At 43.4% G+C, this 19648-nt stretch overlaps 1 protein-coding gene across 3 annotated transcripts in view; it reads right to left on the reverse strand.

The window, feature by feature from the left end:
- Window positions 1–19648, reverse strand: part of VGLL4 (vestigial like family member 4) — a 78533-nt gene that overhangs the window by 13994 nt on the left and 44891 nt on the right. For all 3 annotated transcript variants that reach the window (XM_030283328.4, XM_030283329.4, XM_002187365.7), the window contains one exon: window positions 11131–11317. In XM_030283328.4, coding sequence (XP_030139188.4) covers window positions 11131–11317 — 187 coding nt within the window. The remainder of the gene's footprint in view (window positions 1–11130; window positions 11318–19648) is intronic.

Below are 19648 nucleotides of genomic sequence, written 5' to 3' on the forward strand. Positions count from 1 at the left end.
AGCGCTGGCTTCAACTGGAGCTCCAGAGGAGTTTCACTCACACAAAGAACAAGCATCCCCTCTCCTTCACACAAACACAATGCCTGCTGAAGAGCAAGCTCTAGTTTCTGCAGCCTAATTCTGATATGATTTGAACATTTTCAGCATCTTTATGATATTTGTTTTCCAACATCTTCTACTGCCTTTATTCACTAGGTCTGAAAGAGGGCAGCTGCTTTTGTTAAAGGCTGCTTAAGGGTTTCTAACCCACTGATACAGAATATCTGCTCCACATGATGAGTATAATTTCCTGCAAAGTATCTCCTTCCACACTTTAATTCTGTTACTGCGAGGTGGGAAAGCTACAATTTAACGTGGTATTTCAAAATGTGATTATATACATTCAGGGAGAAAAATCCTGAGAGTTCCTTAACTCTGAATTAAGCAATACAAATTCACTAAAAAAACAAACAAAACCCCTAATAAAACCTGAAAGCAGCAGCAATTTGCTCTGAGTCTCAGGCAATTATCTGTAGTATGCAGAACATGAAAAAATACTCCAAGCAGCCCAATGCCTCTTGAATGACTGTCATTTAAATATAAAACCCCATTCCATCCCACTTTACCAGCTATGTGTTTCGCAGTTCCTTTGAACAGCCTTTTTCTTTACTGGCTCAGCACTCCACCCCAAAACTTGCAGAGAACCTTGTTTTTTGCAGGAATCACTCCTGCCACAGAACCAGGTATGGTTTCCTGGGAAACAGAATGAATACCCTCCCTCAAAGGAAACACCTTTAAGTCTAAACCATTGAAAAAAAAAAAAAAAAAAAACACTGAAAAGAAATGGGATAATCTCACATATAAACAAGTCAGACTTTCTATATTTATCCTCACCAAAACAGGATTTTCAGAGATAAACCTTGGACCAGGCAGTTACTTGCAAATGGAATCAACCAGGAGAACAGATTTCACAGTAGAAGAAAGAAATCAGTAATAAGCTGTGAAATGCACAAAGGAGTGTCCCATTACAGCCTGCACCAAGCACAAACATTCAGATACAGATTAATTTCCCTTCCTGAAGCCTTCATACTCACAAGTATGAAAGAATGCCAGAGACACGCAGTCCAAAGACCTCAGTCCAAAGCCAAGCCCACAGAACTGAAATCTGAATCTAATGTACAGTAAAATCAATTAACACCATCTCAGATCCTACTCATTTTTCTCACAGGATTCTCCTTTAATGTTTGGCCACCTTTGCTCCAACACTCACAGGATAGTTTTAGAAGACAGCACTGGTTGGTTTGTAACAGTACAACTCAGGGATTTATTAAATTAGAAGTTCTCTTACTGCTGGAACATGTGTACAAATACAATGCAGAAACAACGACAAAGTGATCTCCCTGCAATAGGTACAGACTGCAAGTTACCTGCAATTCAACTTTTTTTAAAAGGGGGAAAAATTACTCACTAACTTCTCTGTTCTGCACTGCTGCTGCCTTGCACAGCTCCAAATATACTCCAACTCCAAACCTACTCCAACTCCTATGTTTGGGTTCTCTTTTGCCTGGAACACTTGAGGGCTCATTCTAAATTTCCATCATTTTTTGAAGAGCCTTTATGTGAGGCCATTCCTGAGACACAAACAACAAAAATTTAACTTAAAATAAATACCCAGGAAACTTCTGCAATGGTAACTGATGTCATTAATTCTACTGAGGTACCTTTAACAAAATTTAGCCGGTAAAGAAAATTTAAAAATCATGAATAGCTCAAAAAGTGGAGCTAGAACAAGAGAAAGATCCAGATTTCAGTGTTACCACAAAAAGTGTCTAGGTATAAAGGAATATTGCAGCAAAATTTTCCTAAAATGCACAGTGATTTTTGGACAATAAACATAACTCTTTTCCACATCTTCAAAGTTTTGTTTAACTCTTACTAGGTGGGAATCAGCAGCTGAGCTCCCATCAGATCCAACTTACTTTTCAAGAATTGAGGACAAAAAGTCGAAATGTTTCAGCTTCTCACCAGTCCCATCAGTCCAAGAGGAGAGACCTTTTGATCCTCTAACCTGCACCAGGGCAGTTCCATCTTCCTTCTCCAGCTCCTGCCCGGGAGCAGAGCAGTCAGTCCTTGGAAAGGAGACAGGACAAGCACCCAACTCTTTGGGATTTACCTGATTCAGCCACCTCTCCATAACTCCCTCTTCAAAGAACAACAATTTTCCAGCTGCCTCTGGAAAATCCTGCACTGCACACTAGAAAAATGCTGCATGGAAGAATTCTTTCTGCCAGCTGTGAAGAGCTAATGACGGGAGGCAGAAGTGTTTGGGAGGCTGAGAAAGGCCCTGCAGAGGATGTGGTCTGTCCTTGGGAGATGCTGCCACTGCACTTTGGAGAGCCTTTGTTTGGATGGCAGTTTCAGCAAAACTCAGACACATCCAAGCGTGCCAGGAACTCTGTCCTACAGCTGCCAGCCCAGCCCAGAACTCAGGTTTTCCTTCCAGCTCAGAAGTGAACCCTGCAGAAGCCACCACAGTGCCTGGGTGTTTTGAGGTACCTGAGGCAGTCAAACACAGCTGGTGAAGCAGAGAGATGGAGCATGGCAGGATACTGGGATGACCAGGATGGGATCTAGAACATCAAATCACTGCTGGAAGGGAAACTAAATGATCCTTGCTGAACTCTGAGCTGCTTCAAGTGCTTAAGGCACTTGGGATGCTTGGAGGGGAGAACTTCCAGGAGAGCAAATGATAAAAATATGAGGTAGAAGAGACACTCCAGATTTCAAACAAGGAGGAAGGAAAACCTGAGTGTAGGGAAAGAGCAGGGAGGCCTTAATGGAAACATCTCCAGGGTCAGAGAGGTCAGAGGGACAGTCTGTGAAGGGATTCATTTGCACCCACTGCAGTGCCCACCCAAACACCTCTGGCACATGTCCTCCTGCACTCTACCCATCCATCAGAGGGGTCATGTGCAGCTTTTTAATTCCTTTTGAAGTCAAACTTGGCACATGCAATGAGCCTTCTATACCCAGTCACTGGAAAATACCATAAAAACTATTTATGATCACTCAGAGAACACCCTGGGCCAATGTCAGGGCAAAGGCTGCACATCAAATGCTGCAGTGGGTCGTGTCCCAGGGCACCAGGATCAGCCACGGGAACTCAGCACTGCCAGGGCCCTTCTGGCTGTCCTGCAGGCTCTGGGAAAACCTGCTGCTGTTCAAACGCAGTGGTGAAACCTGGCAGGAGTGTTAAAGGAAATACAAAATGCCAGTTACATTCTCTTAGAGGATTCACTGGTTTGTTCCCTGCAATACTTTTTACTTTTTTTTATTTGGAAAAAGCACTTTTGATCGTCACCCAGTGCCTGTCATGGAACTGTTTTTGTAGAAGTGGGTAAAAGCTTAAATCAGTCCATGAACCCCAAATTCTCACAAGTCTATGAAATTTCCCCTAGTTCCACCACCTAAAAGCCTGCATGAAGTTGAATTTTACAACAGAGAAGCAGATTAATAATTTTCTTCAAATAGATGACAGGGGAAGCAAAAGGTATCAACAGCATGAGCATGGCCAGTTAATTTGGTAAGAGCTTTAACAACACAAACCAGCCTCTGAAAATAAGGTCACAGTGCTGGAATTCACTGTGCCAAATCATCAGGAGAAAACGGGACTACACAGCCTCCCCTTCCAGCTTCACTGGGTCTAAAGAGAAAGAGAGAAAAGGGCCTGGGATCCTTAAAACTTACAATTATAGTCTCTAACCATCAGATACACACTGTAACATTAGCAGAGGTGAAGCAGATAAAGCTGAGAAATTACAATAACTCACTTCCAGACATTTAAAAAATTCTCACAAAATACCCAGGCTCTAGGCCTTTAGACCAAGAGCAGTGTTTAAACAACTGGTTTCACGAAATTAGACTTTTTCACAGGCTGTTTTAAAGAAGGAATAAACACTTCACTAAAAGTTTATTGAAACTGTTTGTAATTGCTAATAAAATCTGAATTACCAAAAACTCTAGAAGCACTATAAAAACAGTAACAGCTTCATTGTATATTGCACAACTATTCAGACCAATATAGTAAAATATTTCCTTGAAAAGATGGTAACCAAATGGACCCCAGCAGCAACAGATGAGTGTTTGGAGGGCATTTCTGCAGCTCAAGCACCCCACACCATACAATCAACAGTCTCCTCTCACAGCAGCTTCTGGTTTAGGGAAGACTTAATGTTTGGGGATTTTGCTTACTCCCTTTTGAAGGTAATGGTTTGTGAATCATGCCAGTTACTGATTAAAAATGTGACACAGGTTTATGAAGCATCATTTGGGCAGCAGAACATGGCTCATGTCAGGGCTGTCAGTCATGTCCACAGAGGATCCATCTCCATGGGATCCACCCACACCTAACACCACCACAGCTGTGCCTTCAGTGCCCTTCTGGGCCACTCGCTGAAGAGCTGCACTTGATGCTCCTTGTGGGTCCTGTTCCATTTGGAATGTTCTGTGGTTCTGTAACCCACCCACACAGGTCCATCACCCACAGTGGGACCAATCCAGCTGGGGATTCATCCCCACCAGGCTCCTCCCACATGGGATCCATCTCTGCAGAATTCCCACTGGGAAAAAGACCCCAGCACTGGGATCAAACCCTCCAGGCCCCAATGGCAACTAAGCCCTTTTATTCCCTTCCTCTTTATTCGAGGCTAATCCTCAAACCAACCCAGCCTCTGCCCAGCCTCGGGGCATCCCACAACCCCCAGCCCCGTAGCTCAAGGATTCCCTGGGATCCCTCAGCTTCCTCCCCAGATCATTTTGTTTGGGAATTCCAGCAGTCTGCCAGCACCTGGCAATGCTGCAGGAAGAAGTTAAACCTGCCTGGCTGTGTCTGCCATCCTACAGCATCTGCACTGCCAGCCTGGGGAACAAAACTACTGATTCAAGTAGAAATTAAAGTAAGGTTTTATTCCAAACCTTACCCTCACACAGTCATTGTCTATAGCAACGGTGTCCATAACACTCCCATTCTCAAGAGCACAACTTTCTAGTAAAAGGCACATCTGTCAAACTGCAGGAAACATCTGGGAAAATGGTTAAATAGAAAGAAGTGAGATTAAACCTTTGTTTCCATGGGATTGGATATACATCCAGAGTATGTTTGCAAAGGTTACTGGTTCTTTTCTTGTTTCTTTCTAAGATCTCAGGATTTTGGATTGGTGCTGAATTTCACCCCTTGTAGACATAAGTTGATTCACACAATGTAAAATTTTGCTTTTACCCTGGGGTAAAAATCCAACATCAGGGCTCAAGGGAGTCCCCATTCATTTAAGAGTTGGATTCAATGATCCTTGTGGATTCTTTCCAGCTCAGACTATTCTGTGATTCTGTGGTTCCCATTCCATCCCTGAGTCTACAGCACCCCAGATGCCTTCCCTAAGTGGGTGATCAAACCCCTCTGGGAAACACTAACACAGCTTTGCCCTTGGAGAGGCACTTGGAGACTTGCCACACCGTGGAAGGGTCATGCTCCTCCACAAAAGAGGGAAAATGAAAGTGCACAACATGGTATCAAAGCAGAAATCTGGAGCTGGCTAACAAACCCCTTCTATCTGCAAGTGGAGGAGACACCTGAGCTAACATTGCCTGGTTTTTCAAGTACCTCAACATCTACCCAAATTTTGACAGATAGGTCTTTTTGTGAAGTACTGATAAGCTATCAATCAAATTGCTTTTAGCTCTGAAACTGTTCCTAACAAACCTTTCACATGTGCTTCAACTGAAAGGGACTGGAGTGCTTTCTGAAATTCCCCGGTGGCTAAGAACTGCACAACTCTGTGTTAAATATTAACTCAGATATGGTGGCTCTTTCAAGTCTGTCTCTGAAGGTTCCATTTAACATATATTTCTTGAAAACAATTTAAGTTTGTGCACTGTGTGATCTCCATTAATAAATAAGAAAGTGTCTGATTCACTCCACCATTCAAGCAACGCAGACAGGAAAAGGAAAAAAAATTAGTAAAATCAGTTTGTGATCCTTTGTCCACTTAATCAACAAGAGCCACATGGGCTCAGTTCCACTGAGGAGTTCAGCTCCAACAGGACTTCTTTGAAAGCCCCAGGTGAACCCCAAAATCCTTCAAGGGCACATTTGTGCCGAGGACTGAGTGAAGACACTTCACTCAGCAGATGAGAGACACTGAGTGTTCTCAGCTGTGTGCTGGGTTTTTTTCCCCACTCCAATTCGTCACAATAAAATGACAGTGGAAACATATTTCTCAATGCCACATGAAATTTGGAACCCAAGGAGCAGCAAAGAGCTTCTCTGACAACTCCCACGCTACCTCTGAGAGCCCGTTCTGCATCTTTTCAAGCCCTGCTGGAGCCACGTTCCTCCACAACAGGGACCTGATTTTCTGCAAAACATTTCCACCCTGCGTTCTCAAGCAAGCTAAGGAGGAAGGTGACAAGAATCCCCTTCTAACGAGGAACTCAATATTTCAAATCTTACTCAAAATTTCTCCCTTTGAGCAGCTCTAAACTTGCTGAAGATGCAGCTGAGCCTGCTCTGAGCAGGAGGTTGGATGAAATAGTCTGTTCTAGCCTGAATTATTCCACGGTCTTCAAATAAAGGTAACTTTTAGCACTTTTTTAAAGGATGCCCCACTATTTCTATTGCAGTGTCATTAAAGTGAGCAAATGCCACTGGATATTCATGGTAAAAAACTTGCGGTGTAAGGCAGCTTCTGGAGTGTTTTGGGTGGGATTGACATCATTCTTCAGTGTAACAAAACTGAAGACAGCCCAGAATTTGAAGAGTCTGAAACTACACGTCATTTTATATGATACACACTAAAGCGACTTATTCATGTGCAAACCTTTTACTACAAGAAAAAGCCAAATTATTTATCACACAAACCGAGACAATTATTCCCTTGACTTCACAGCTGCAAACATTTAGCTGTAGGAAGATTTTTATACACAAATAAATTGCCATCGCAGTCCCAAAAAGCCAGCTTCCAGGCTGAGGTACTCAGCACAAGAACAAAAATAATGGTCCCCGGCTGAATTCCAAAGGCCATTTCTTTGGAAGGGGCAGCGCTGTGCCCGCAATGGGGACTCAGGGCAGCGGGGCGGCCGGGACAAGGCGGCCTTTGTGTGCCCGGGACTGCGGAACCGGGAGGGAAGGAGGGGAACAGGGAGCCCTGCTGGGTGGCAAAGAACCCGGGAGGAGAGAGGGAGAGGAAGGAGGGAAGAAAAGGGAGAGAGGGAGCAGGAGAGCGGGAAGGAGGGAGGGAGCACGGGAGGAGTGAGGGACGGAGCCAGGGAAGGAGAGAGGGAGGGAGGAGAGCAGGAGAGAGGGAGGGAGCCAGGGAAGTCAGGGGCCCGGTGTCGGAACTCAAAATGTCCCTCAGACATTTTCAGAGGTTCCAGGCCTTGGTCAGAAGCATTTTAGACCCTGGCAAACAGCAGAAAACAGCTGTGATTTTGAGTTTGAACCATGGAATGAATTACCAACTTTAAAGGTGGAACAAGCAGTCACAGAGGGTTAGATGGTATAGTAAAAGTAGTCACAAATTAGAGGGTAAAATTTTTTAGTATTGTACAAGGGGGTTTTAACACCTGTACAGGGGGGTTTTACTTTGTACAGGGGGGTCAGGGGTTCTAAGATGGAGGAAAGTGGGCCTGATCCTGTTCTTCCTCCTTCTTCTTCCTTACCTCCATGTTCTTGGTGATGTTGGCATTTTTCTATTGGTTTAGGCTGGGGACACACTGTTCAACGTAGATGATAGATATTGGCACATTATTGTAAATATAGTACACGTAATTTCTGGTATATAATGTTTGTACCATCCCACTGAGGGCAGAGCCCCACACGCTGCCCTGCAGGACAGAGCTGCGGCAGGGCAGCAGAACTTGTTATAGATAAGCAAAAATAAACAACCTTGAAAACAGCACAGACGAACTATGGCTTCTGCTTTGGCAATGGGGCAGAGAGACAGAGACTTTCTACAATCTCGGAATCACCAACACCTACAGATTCCGACAGCCCGGGAAGGAGCCGGGGAAGGAGGGAGACAGGGCAGGAGGAGGCCGGGCCCGGCAACAAGCGCTCCCCGCCCCCGGAGCCACCCGCCCCTGCACCCCACAGAATTCTCGTGTAATCCTATTTCCCAATCATTCTGCTGTAAACCGCCGTGGTTTTAGTGAATTCACGGGAAAATAAAGCCATGTTTCAAGCCGAGCCTCAAAACAAGCTCCCTCCTCCTCCACAGAGGAAGCCACGAAAGCCAAAAGCACCTTTTACTTCAGCAAGACTTTTAACTTCAGTGAGTGCATTTCAAGTTAAACAACTGAGGGACACACCAGAAAGTGTGAAATTCAAATAAGGGAATTTCATATTAACTGTCACTATATTTTAATTTGGAAGTACTTGTTTTTCCCAGCCAAGGAGTTTATGGGTCTTCAAAACTCCTACCACCACAAAAACAGAAGCTATAGAAGTACATGAAAGAGAGGCAGTGTCACATGCTGGTTTTTAAAAAAATTAATCCACAAGTTCTCAAGTATGTTATTATCCTAACACTGAGAATTCTCTCCTCTGAAAAAGCACATTTGATAGTGTTCTTTGCACATTAATTCCATTACACATTTGAGGATCCTGCTAGGCTTGCCAGGGCATTTGATTCACTCTGCTCCAGAGACTGCACTCCAATAGTTGTGTTTTTCCACAATAAAAGTAAACATACCCAAGTCCAGCTCACAAATGATCCTTCGGGGAATTACACCTGAGCAGGGAATGTCTCAAAGCACTCCGTTTCCCAACAAAAGGCTGACGTAACTGGATTTCTAATAACACATCCAAAGCCTTTCAATGGATTCATTCCCGCTGAAGCACAGTGGGGTGCTGCTACCCCAGAGTTAAGATCAAATTGCTAATGAAAAGATTCCACCATTTATAATGAACCAAACACACAATTCTTGGCCTATTTAATTACATTTCCAGCCAGAAGATGCTGGTGTTAAGAGAATGAATACACAACTGCTTTCCAGTTCTACCAGCACCATCACAAAGACCCAAAGGCCTGAACAAGAGCTGCTGCTGGAGGTTATAGAGACTTCTGTCAGCTGTGCCCAAGTTTTGTGTCAGGAACACTTTCATCCTGTGCTTTCAGGGAACTTGGCCCTGAAAAGTTCAAAATACACAGCCTCAAACTAATCTTTACAGTCTCAGTCACAGAAATGTCTTTGCTGACACCACAGACACTGTGTCACCTGATCTCCACACTACACATCTCTCACACACTTGGATTTCTAAACTGAACGTTGTCAGCCTTATACTTCCAGAACCTCCAAGTCACTGCAATGGCTGCCATTATCGTGCTCCAGAAAATAATTCTTTCCCCAAATCTACTATGTTTCCTTGGGTGTGAACAAGCCAAGCTTCCATAGCACACTTTCCACGTCCCAAATAAAATGCTCTGGACAGATCCACAAGGCTTGAGTAATCCAATGCTATAGTTAAACCAGAACATCAGAATCAGAAAAAGATGGAAAATATGAAAAACAGTCAAAAAAAAAAAACTTCATTTGAGGCACGGAAATGACAATAAAATTCAGAAAATGTTTGTGAATTTTCCTGATATATCTGAAATACACAGAAATCCAGCTATTTCAGATTAATCACAAATGTTTGAGTTTTTATAATATTCCATTGAAAGCATACTTTTGTATGGCCAGATCAAACTTACAAAATAAAGCAGAAAAAGAGATGGCCTCATGGATGCTATTTTAGATTATAATTCATCTGCCTCAGATAGTTTAATTGAAACCGATTAAGTCACATGAACCCTGGGTAGAAAACCTGTGCTTTTTATTACAAGAAGAAAAGACGCATGTCTCATATATGAAATCACAGAAAGAATCTATTAAAAAAAAACAACATAAAAATGTAGCACACTGGAAAATATGAGACAGCTCTGACATTTAGCTAAGGGATCACATGAAATAACTGCCTGCATCTTTTAGTTTTGAACCTTGGTTGCACATGAGCCTGTTGGTTCAGACTTCATTATTTTTATGGCCTCCGCTATATAAAGTGTTATAATGTATGTAACCGCCAGCTGTGTTTTATTTCATCAGTAGAAAATGAGCCTTAAAAAAAAAAAAATCACACTTTTCCCCCATAAAGTTACATAACATTTCAAAAATGCCATAAATCTCCTCAGTTATGTCACGCATCCAGAAATGCAGCACATGGTTCTTTCCAAGCCCTGCTGGCCCCAGAGAAAGGCTATGAATAGTTAATTTTTTTAGGGAGAGGAGGAGGTATGTTGTAAATGAGAAGTGAGCTTTTATTGTTTTGCATTACTTCAGCGCTGGATTCCGGATTTGTAACAAATTCCAAGGCTGCAGACTGCGGGCCCAGCCTGTGAGTAAGGCTTCGGTGATTTATGGCAGGATAAATCCCTCTGTCCACATCCCATGACTGTGGAATGCACGGAATGCCGGGGCTGCAGGAGCTGAGGCAGCAGCCACAGGAGCTCCATCCATGCCTCCTCCAGGCAGGAATGACAGGAATTCTCCAGCAGTGCCAGCCAGGCTCGAATTCCCAGGAATGGCATCTGCTGATTGCCCAACACAGCTCATCAAGGCCTTACCTGGCCGGCACATTCCACACCTGACTGTCAGAGCAGGAATGTTTAGCAACAACTGCAGCTTGCCCAGTTGTCAAGGCAGCCCAGGAAGCAGCTGGCTCGGAGCTCCTGGCCTTGGAAAAATGCAAAGCACTTGTGTTCCTCCTCCTCCTGCTGCTGCTGCCGCCTCCCCACCCCCAGCCAGAGAGCCTCAGAATGGGGGGAAGTGAAAGGAGCGCCTTACAAAGAACGAGGGAACAATACTGCAGAAATCGCAAGGTGAATACGTATGGCGTGCTATAAATAGTTAGGCTGAGCTAATTCCTGTTACTTCACGCTGTACAAAAACAAAAGAAAGCATGAAAACCCATCTAATCACGGCGGCTCTTGTGCAGATCTCTCACACAAGCTGGAACAAAGGAGAAAACCGAGCACAGAGTTGGAGCCAGGACACGATTCCAGCAGATTTTAGCACGCAGAGCTCAGTTCCACGCGGGGACCGATGCGAGGCACTTACAGATGCGGGTTGAACATGCGGCTCATTTTGGAGACGTGGTCGTTCTCACAGTCCAGCTCCTCGTCCCCTTGGTCCATGCTGAGCTTCCTCTTGCTGGGGCTGATGGGCGGCGGGCCCGTGCGGTGGTTGCTGAGCGCGGGGGATTGCAGGGGCTGCATTCGGGGCTCCCCTCTCAGCGCCGCTTCACCTGCGGGGAGACACGACAGGGTCACCGCCACGGGGACAACGGGGACAGCCATCCAGCAAAACCCCCCAAAATTCCCCAGTAACGCCCCCCGAAATTCCCCAGTACCCTCCCCAAGACTGCACACTGCTGTAGGATGTACAAGGCATCCCAAACCATGCTTTATGCTGGAACAAGCATTGAGAAAAGGCAGCAGGAGAGGGGCAGCTCACCCCGGATGATCCCAAAAGCTGAACTAACCCATCTCTGCAGCAGCTTTTTCACTCAGATTGCCCCTCAGCTTTTTCACTCAGATTGCCCCTCAGCTTTTTCACTCAGATTCCCCCTCAGCTTTTTCACTCAGATTCCCCCTCAGCTTTTTCACTCAGATTGCCCCTCAGCTTTTTCACTCAGATTGCCCCTCAGCTTTTTCACTAGATTCCCCCTCGGCTTTTTCACTCAGATTGCCCCTCAGCTTTTTCACTCAGATTCCTCCCCTGGCAGGCTGCAGTCCCAGCGCCGGGCTGTGATTACCTCACTCTGCAAACCATGACTATCACAGAGAAATAAAAGCTTTGTTCTTCTTCTTACAGTCGCGGTTATAAATTCCAGGGCTACAGTTCATGTTAATGCCAAATATTTCAGATCCAAAACTGAATAAACGTTCAGATTCTCAGATGATTCCCTTTATAAAACACTGTCCAAAACAAGCTTGTCTGGTATATAACTATGCAAAGGAAAAATTAGGGGGGAAACTGGAACTTGCTGATTCAACTTTTAAGTACGTCCCTAAATGTCTTTCTCTATACTTTAAAATTACGTTTGGATCGATGAACAACTCTTCAGCAGAGGAATCACAGAAATGCTAATTTGCAGCTGGCGGCAGACTGAGTAGATGGTAAGTTTTTATATAATCGCACATTTCCCAGAAAAAGCCGTAGCCAGCACATGGGAGCTGTGTGGAAGCAATCCCAGCAATGCTGCACAGTTGGCTGTGCAGGAGCACAGGACACATCGTTGCTAAGCAGGCATTAAAGTGTGACCAGGGCTTTTCCCATTTCAATTAAATGTCTCACTACTCCTATAGCCTGGAGCACAGCACTGCACTTCACCACTATGGACTTCACTGGAACTCACATCCTCAGGTCATATTTAGACCTTATAGGGATTTAAAGGTGTAAAAAAAGTGCTTTTGGGGTGTCATCAGGGGCTCGGAGAGGAGCTAAATTAACCTGGGTTACCTATTCTGGTAATATCCCTGAAATAGCTGCTTTTGCTAGAGTTTAAAATTTGTATTTTTCCTACACTGCCAGAAGCATTTTGTTTTTTACACAGCCATAATTTCCAGACCTAAAATTAGGCCTAAGTTAACTCCATCTAGAGCCCTCTGGTACCTGACAATGGAAATCTTTGTGTGCCACCACACATTTTCACATCATCACCGAGGCAGATGATTTATAAAATGCTGCCTTAATTCCTACACATGACAAATAACATTTTGTTGGAAAAAGAAGGAGCAAGGAGAAAACCTCCTGAATGTTTACCAGTAAAAATAAGCATTCTGCCAATTTAGTCAGCATAATATAAACTAGCAAATATACGCTGACCTATAATACACCACAAGCCATGATTTCTATTAAAGACTCTGGCACCAAATCTAAATAGGAACTTTCCATCTCAGCTCTGAATAGCAAAAACTGTGCCCTGCTCCAAATGCTCTGGGGCAAACACCCAGAGCTCTCCCGTTCCAACCAAACATTAATCGAGAAGCACCCACAACCACCCCAGAGCCATGAAAAAAGCTTTTATCAACACAACATCTTTTGGAAATTGTTTTCAGATCAGTACATTTGTGCATTTTTCCTTTGTATTTTGCCAATAGAAACCCCCACCTACAGAGTGTTCATGTTCTAAACTTTCAAAGGAAACCACATCACACCGGTTCCTCTCCATGAGGAATCTCCCTCACTCCTGTCTTTGAAAAGGAATAATCTAAAAGCAATGTCAAAAGATAAAGCTTTCAGCACCTGAGGCTGCAGGCTGTGTCCTCCCACCCATGCACAATCACTCTTCTCCCTGCAATATATCCCATCACTTCTGGGGACTCCAACACAAAATTCCACAACTGCAATTACAAATTCCACGTGGGCACCTCACTCCCACTGACTCCTGAGCAACTCCGAAGTGCCTTGGGCAGTTTAAATACCCATGTAAAGCTAACTTGGGTGTTTACAAAACATCAAAAATCTCTAGACATTCTTCAATCCAGTAAATCGGAAACCTGCCCTTTTTCCCCAAACAGCACCTGATACTATACAATTACCAAAATTGGGACATTTTAGTTCAAAATTAAAAAACTCGTTTTTTCTATGTATGGTAAGAACAGCATTTATATATTGACATTCAGACTGAGTATAAATAAAATCTGGTAAAAATGCTATTGTGTGCTGGAAGTAATCTATTTTAAAGAAATTTAGCAAAGAAAGGAAGGGCTTCTAATGAAAGGCTATCCAATTTGGTAATGCATTTTCCTGATTATGCAGGGAACAGCAAGACTTTAGCTAAACATACCAGGATCTGACCAGCACCACTGGGCCAAAATTAATCAAATTAACCAAACTTTGAACAGGTGGGAGCAGTGAGAGTCTCTTACAGGACAGACAGAACAGTTCAGTTTGTACAACCCCTCCTGCCCACACCAGGCAGGAGGACAATGCCAAAAAGAATCCAGACAACAGGGAAAATCTAGGAAACAATCTCTTTACATTGTTTAGAGGGATAAAATGCAAATTCCTCTACTGGCTTTGCACAGCATCCTGAGTTTTATTTGATTAGGGCTAAAAGTGCTCTTCATTTAAATACAACTCCTTCCCCAATACTTCCCTCCTTACCAAATGTGAATTTTAAGCAGAGAGAGAGAAACCACAGAGGAGACTATGGCCCCAAATGCTGTTTCAGGGACTAGATTTGTCTCCCCCAGCTGACCACACTCCATGGAAACCAGACTCCCATCACACAGCTGGCAAGGCAACACTCTGATAAAACAACTGTGTTTTATAAATTCCCCAAGTCCAAACTCCAGGCTTCAAAATTCATTACTGTGACGGCTTGTGTCTGCCCTGCAACTGAGAGCAGAGATAGCAAACACATTTATTGTGCCTCTCATAATGCTTCTCTTTGTTTCAGCCAGCAGCTGGTGGAAGGCACTCCAGATCTGCTGCTTTCAGATACTTCTACTTACAACTATTCATACTAGTCTTTTTTTTTTTTTTTTTCCTTCTCCTCCTCCTTCTCTTTTTTTATTAAAACTGTTGGGCAACATGATAGAGCACAGACAAGCTAAACAAAGATAACACCGTGACGTAGTGTCTGCCTATAGAGCAGCTCTGCTCTCGCTTGACACCAGCCCATGCAGTCAGCAGGAATGTGCTTTATTTTAACCACTTAGGAGCCTGGCTGAAAGTGCTTCCACTCAACACAAGGTTTGTCAGGCCAGCAGCTCTTCCCAGCCCCTCAGAGCCCTGGGACAGCTCTGTGGAAACAGAGGATGTCCAGCTCTGTTTGCCTTTCTCTGGCCAGCGGGAGCCACGGCCCCAGCGGAACGTCCACAACAGCAAAAGTCGTGTTTTAACAAGTGTGCCTTGACAGGGAGACACCAGAGGGGTCTGAAATCTGTCTGAGAGCTCCAGGAGTCACCAAAGACTGGAAAAACAAAATACACACTACTCTGGCAGCAAGCTTCCTTCCTGTGACTCGGTATGGGCTGCACAGACACAGCGCTGCCATATCCTATCCCCCCTCCCAATTTCCTCTGTCCCGCTGCCTGCTTGTAATGCACAAAGTCTGAGCATTAATTACAGCCCAGAAACCCACATGTGCCTTTGTCCTGCCAGCTGAAGGCTGACATGGTGCAGACCTTGGGCAGGTTAGAATAAAACTCCTTGAAAGAAAATCCCAGCACTGCCCTCGCTCGTTTTTGTTCTTCATCTGACAGACTGATTTACCCATGAGAGTGAATTCCTGACAAGTTTATTAACTTTTAGGGGAAAAAAACCCAACTTAAAATTCTTCAGTTGTGGTGTTTGTCATCAAGGTCCTTACCTTTAAGGTCTTGGATTGAATTACTATGACCTCGGGCCATTCTATTAAAAAAATCATGGGCAAGAGCATTAAACAGACTTTAATTAATGGGCATCACACCTTTAATTACTTTTTTCAATACCTGCAGACAAACTCTCATTAGTGAGAGGAGTTGCCTCATGTTCTTCAGGCCAAATTTCCAGGAATGAGTAGGGCATGAAGACCTTCAAGGGCAGCTTTTTCTATTGATTCAAGACCAAAATTTACTTTCATGGCATATGCTGAAAAGCCAAGATCTTCACAAAAGCAATACAGATGTGAAAAAGATACTATAAAATAAAATTTATTTTATTTTCTATTGCTATATTCTAAAAATCATTAGGAGATTGAATAACAAATAGCTTGGAACAAATTTCTAAACTATTGCATGTTTTATTCCACTATGGCAAACACAAGAATCAGTGTGTGCCAACACAAATTGGGATAAATGGCATAAAAATTCCAGTTCATGCACAAAATAAAAATAATCACATGATTTGAGATATCAAATACCAAGCAGGGAAGCCACCACAAATTACTCAATTCAACAAGTCATCAGAACAAGTTCTCGGCAGAGAATTGCAATGCAGCACCGAGTCCCTGTGCAGATGTGGCCAGCTGCCTGCTCTGGGTGTTTGTACAGTGGGAGAGGACTGACAGCCCTGGCACTGGGAAATTCCCCTGAAAGCAGATCTGTGTGAAACAGGCTGCAGGCAATCTGAAAAGTGTGCACTTCCAGGCATATCTGCTTCACTTGCTTGACCAAAGACAATAAATTAATCCATTCTCAGGAGGAAATCTTGGGTCACCATGAGAGACATGCCATGAAGAATTACAAATTATATTATTTGTATCATTGCTGATCACTTCTGCAACCTTCACTCAGACAAAAACAAACAAAATCCCTTATCCCAAAAACCAGCATTCTGCACCACTACTTTATTTCAGGGTTGCTTCTACAGAAGAGATGATTTAAGATGAGCTTAAATAGGACTTAATTCTGGGAAATAGTAGATCAACCACTGTAAACAGAGTCACAGTAGTCTGTATTTCCTTTAGAGTACATTAAACAGGCCTATCTGGAGAGCATAATAAAACAGCAAACTACAGAACAACAAAAAATTAAGTATTAATGGCAACAGCCTGATTAAAACATGCTGCTAAGACATCAGATCTTGGAAGTATTCTTTATTATAAATGACAGATTTCTTTCAGCGGCAACTTACTGATTCCTTTATCTGCCACATATTTTACTGACTTTCTGCTATCATAACAAAAAGCTAATTTAGGAAACTAGAAAGTCACATACACATGTGGAAAAAAATTGGCAAAAAGCCTCTTCTCCTCCATTTACAAAACATATGAAAAGCACTTACTCCTGGAAGCAAGCTCTGGCTACCACTGTACAGGGATTTGTGCGCCAGAAAACCCATGGCCAAAACCAAAATCAGTGATTCAAGTGACTGCTCTGTGCTGGCTCCTCCAGCTGCCCCTGCCTGCCAAGCAGGGACACGTTCTGCTCCTCACTGCAGGCAGGGACATTAAATAGTGACCTCTGCATTCAATCACCTCCACCCACTTTCCTCCTCTTCCCTTCAAAAGCCTCACAAAGGAGCCAGAATTTGGTGCAGCAGCATCACTGGCAGCCTGCAGCAGGCTCGCTAGAGGATCCTTCCAAAAATACCTTGTTAATCAAAATTAGAGATAATTTCTATTTAACAGGTCTTGAAAACGCTGCATTATGTACCAAAAACTACAGTGCAACGGGCATAAAATGGCAAATTTGCGTCCCCCAATCCAATATTACCCTATTTGCTTCTCCAGAGGTAGTGTGAAAAACTGACTACTCATCTGAAATTCTCTCCCCTCATGCTGTAAAAGCACAGCTGTACAAAACACCATGGCTACATCAACTGCCTTGGCTGGGGAAGTGCTTCAGTTCCACAAACTGTTTCATAAATACATAAAATAAATAAAAAAATCTTTGCTGCACACTTCAACAATGGCTGAAAATTTTCCCTGAAAAATTCAGGTACCTGGTACTTTCCCTGGCACCTAAAAACACCAGGTACCAGCTGAGGGAGTCTCCTTGGTAAGGAGGCAAGAATTGATGGCATGGGAAGAAACAGGGCAGCAGATTTGCCACAAAGAAAGCAGGGTGAAATAAATTTTAATGCTGTGGTCTGGCAGAGCTCCTTAATATTTCCTCTGTCAAACTGCAGCTTTCACACCTCAACAGTTGTGACTGTGAGGCTTTGTTCACTTCCAGCCCAACAATGAACTCAGGCTTGGGTCTAACTTTAGACCACGAGATTACTTCATGAATTTGCAGCTCTCACTAAGATCATGCCCCATTTAGGTAACTCTTACAAAACTGTGAAAAAAGTGTTGCTTTTTCTGCTCAGAGTACCTGTACTCGTGCAAACTGTGGCTAAAACAAGATTTCAATTATGTGGCAGGCATGATTTGGATGAAGTAAATGGTAAAACTACACTGATCCCCAGATAAAGAACACCAGGGTTGGCTGTAGGGTCAGAAAGGAATTCTCTGACAGGACAGGTTTGTGCTGCACCCCAGGAGCAACCTCTGAGCCTTTCTGCCAGCTCTCCCAGGAAAAACCTGCATCAACCATCCAAAGTCAGCTAGGAGGGACTAAAAGTTAGCACAATGATCATTTTGTCTTTGCTCAGAGAAGAACCAAGCTCTGGGCTAAGCCCAGCTCCTGAGTCCAGCCAAGGGCAGCAGTTTGGGTATCCTGAACACAGGAGAGCAGGAAGGAAGACAAAGGAAGAAGAATCCTCTATACTCCCTGCAGAAAATAGTCAATTCCATATTCTTTTTTGCTTAGCAAACATGACATTCCACTTTACTGGGCAGCAAAAGAAATGTGTGATAATGTGATTTTATTGAAAATGTAAAAGCATTATCAATAAAAATTTTTTGTGAGTGAAATATAATTATGGGAACATGTTGAAGACGTTGTTTCCCAGACCAAAGGTGGTTTCAGATCTAGATGTTCTTTTTTTGGTCACCAAGACTGAGAGTCTTAAATGACTTTGTTACATAAAAAATAAGTCAAAGACCAGCTGAAAAAACCCAAGCCAGAAGCCCTGCCATCTATTTCAAAAATAAATCAAAGTCACAGCAAGTCACGACAATTTTACCCAAATTGTAAAATTTGGGCTAAAGCAGTATTTCAATGCACGAAATCCTACCTTATATCTTTATTGTCATGTGATGGCAAAGAGAGACAAATTCAATTAGTGAAAGCTCAGATTTGAATAATTCCCCCTAGAGAGAAAATATTTGCTACCCTCCCTCTGTTTGGTTGGGTTTTGGGGTTTTTTGGGTATTGTTTGTGGATACTTGGGTTTAAAAACCCCCCCATTGCTCCAATGGCTGAAAATTCCACGGCTATGATCCTGTAACACAAATTAAATTCTGTGTTCAGTGTCCCTTGTGGGTATGAACACACTCAGGATGCGCTACAGCAACCGTGCTTCAAACATTAATTCTGAGATGTTCACTTGCAACAGGGTCATATTGAAAGTAAATCCAATAAATTGTGCAGTCTCCTTCATACGGATTTGAAGCAAAAGGTGGAACAGAAAGGTAAAAAATATTCCATTTATTTCAACTGGTGCCTATTTTTAGAAGTACTACAGTTTACTGCAGTTTAAAGTAAACATGCTCTGAACACCTTTTCTCACATTATTCTACATGTGGAAAAATTCAGGCCATCAAGAAAATGAGCTCTCTAAAAGACATGTGAAATCTGATATCGCACTTTCCAGCAATGTTTCTTTTATTCCCATTTTATTTCTCCCCAAATTCCCTACCTGGAAGGTAAAATGACCCTCAAGAGAGGAGAGAAATGCTTTAATATATGAACAGAAAAGCAGATGGATTTAAAATGTTAGGAACAGACAAGCACAGGTGGGTGCTGCGTTTGGGATGGATCTGGAATAAAGCAGGGTCACTGCTCAGGGCACTGTGCAAGATCCAGAGGGGATCCCTGGGACTTGCATCCAAGTGACCAAATTCTCTTCCTAAACCACAGCGAAATGAGAAAAAAAAAATCACATTTGGCCCCACAAACACAGGAAAAAATTGGATTTCCACTTTGGTTTTGCTACCTGGTGTGCAGCCCCATGGTCTCCCATGTGAGGGACACTCAGCCCCTCCAGCCAAACTGGGCAGAATATCCAAGATTTTAATCCACTGAGCAGCAGAACA

Source organism: Taeniopygia guttata, chromosome 12 (assembly GCF_048771995.1).
Source record: "Taeniopygia guttata chromosome 12, bTaeGut7.mat, whole genome shotgun sequence".
Lineage (NCBI taxonomy): Eukaryota > Metazoa > Chordata > Aves > Passeriformes > Estrildidae > Taeniopygia > Taeniopygia guttata.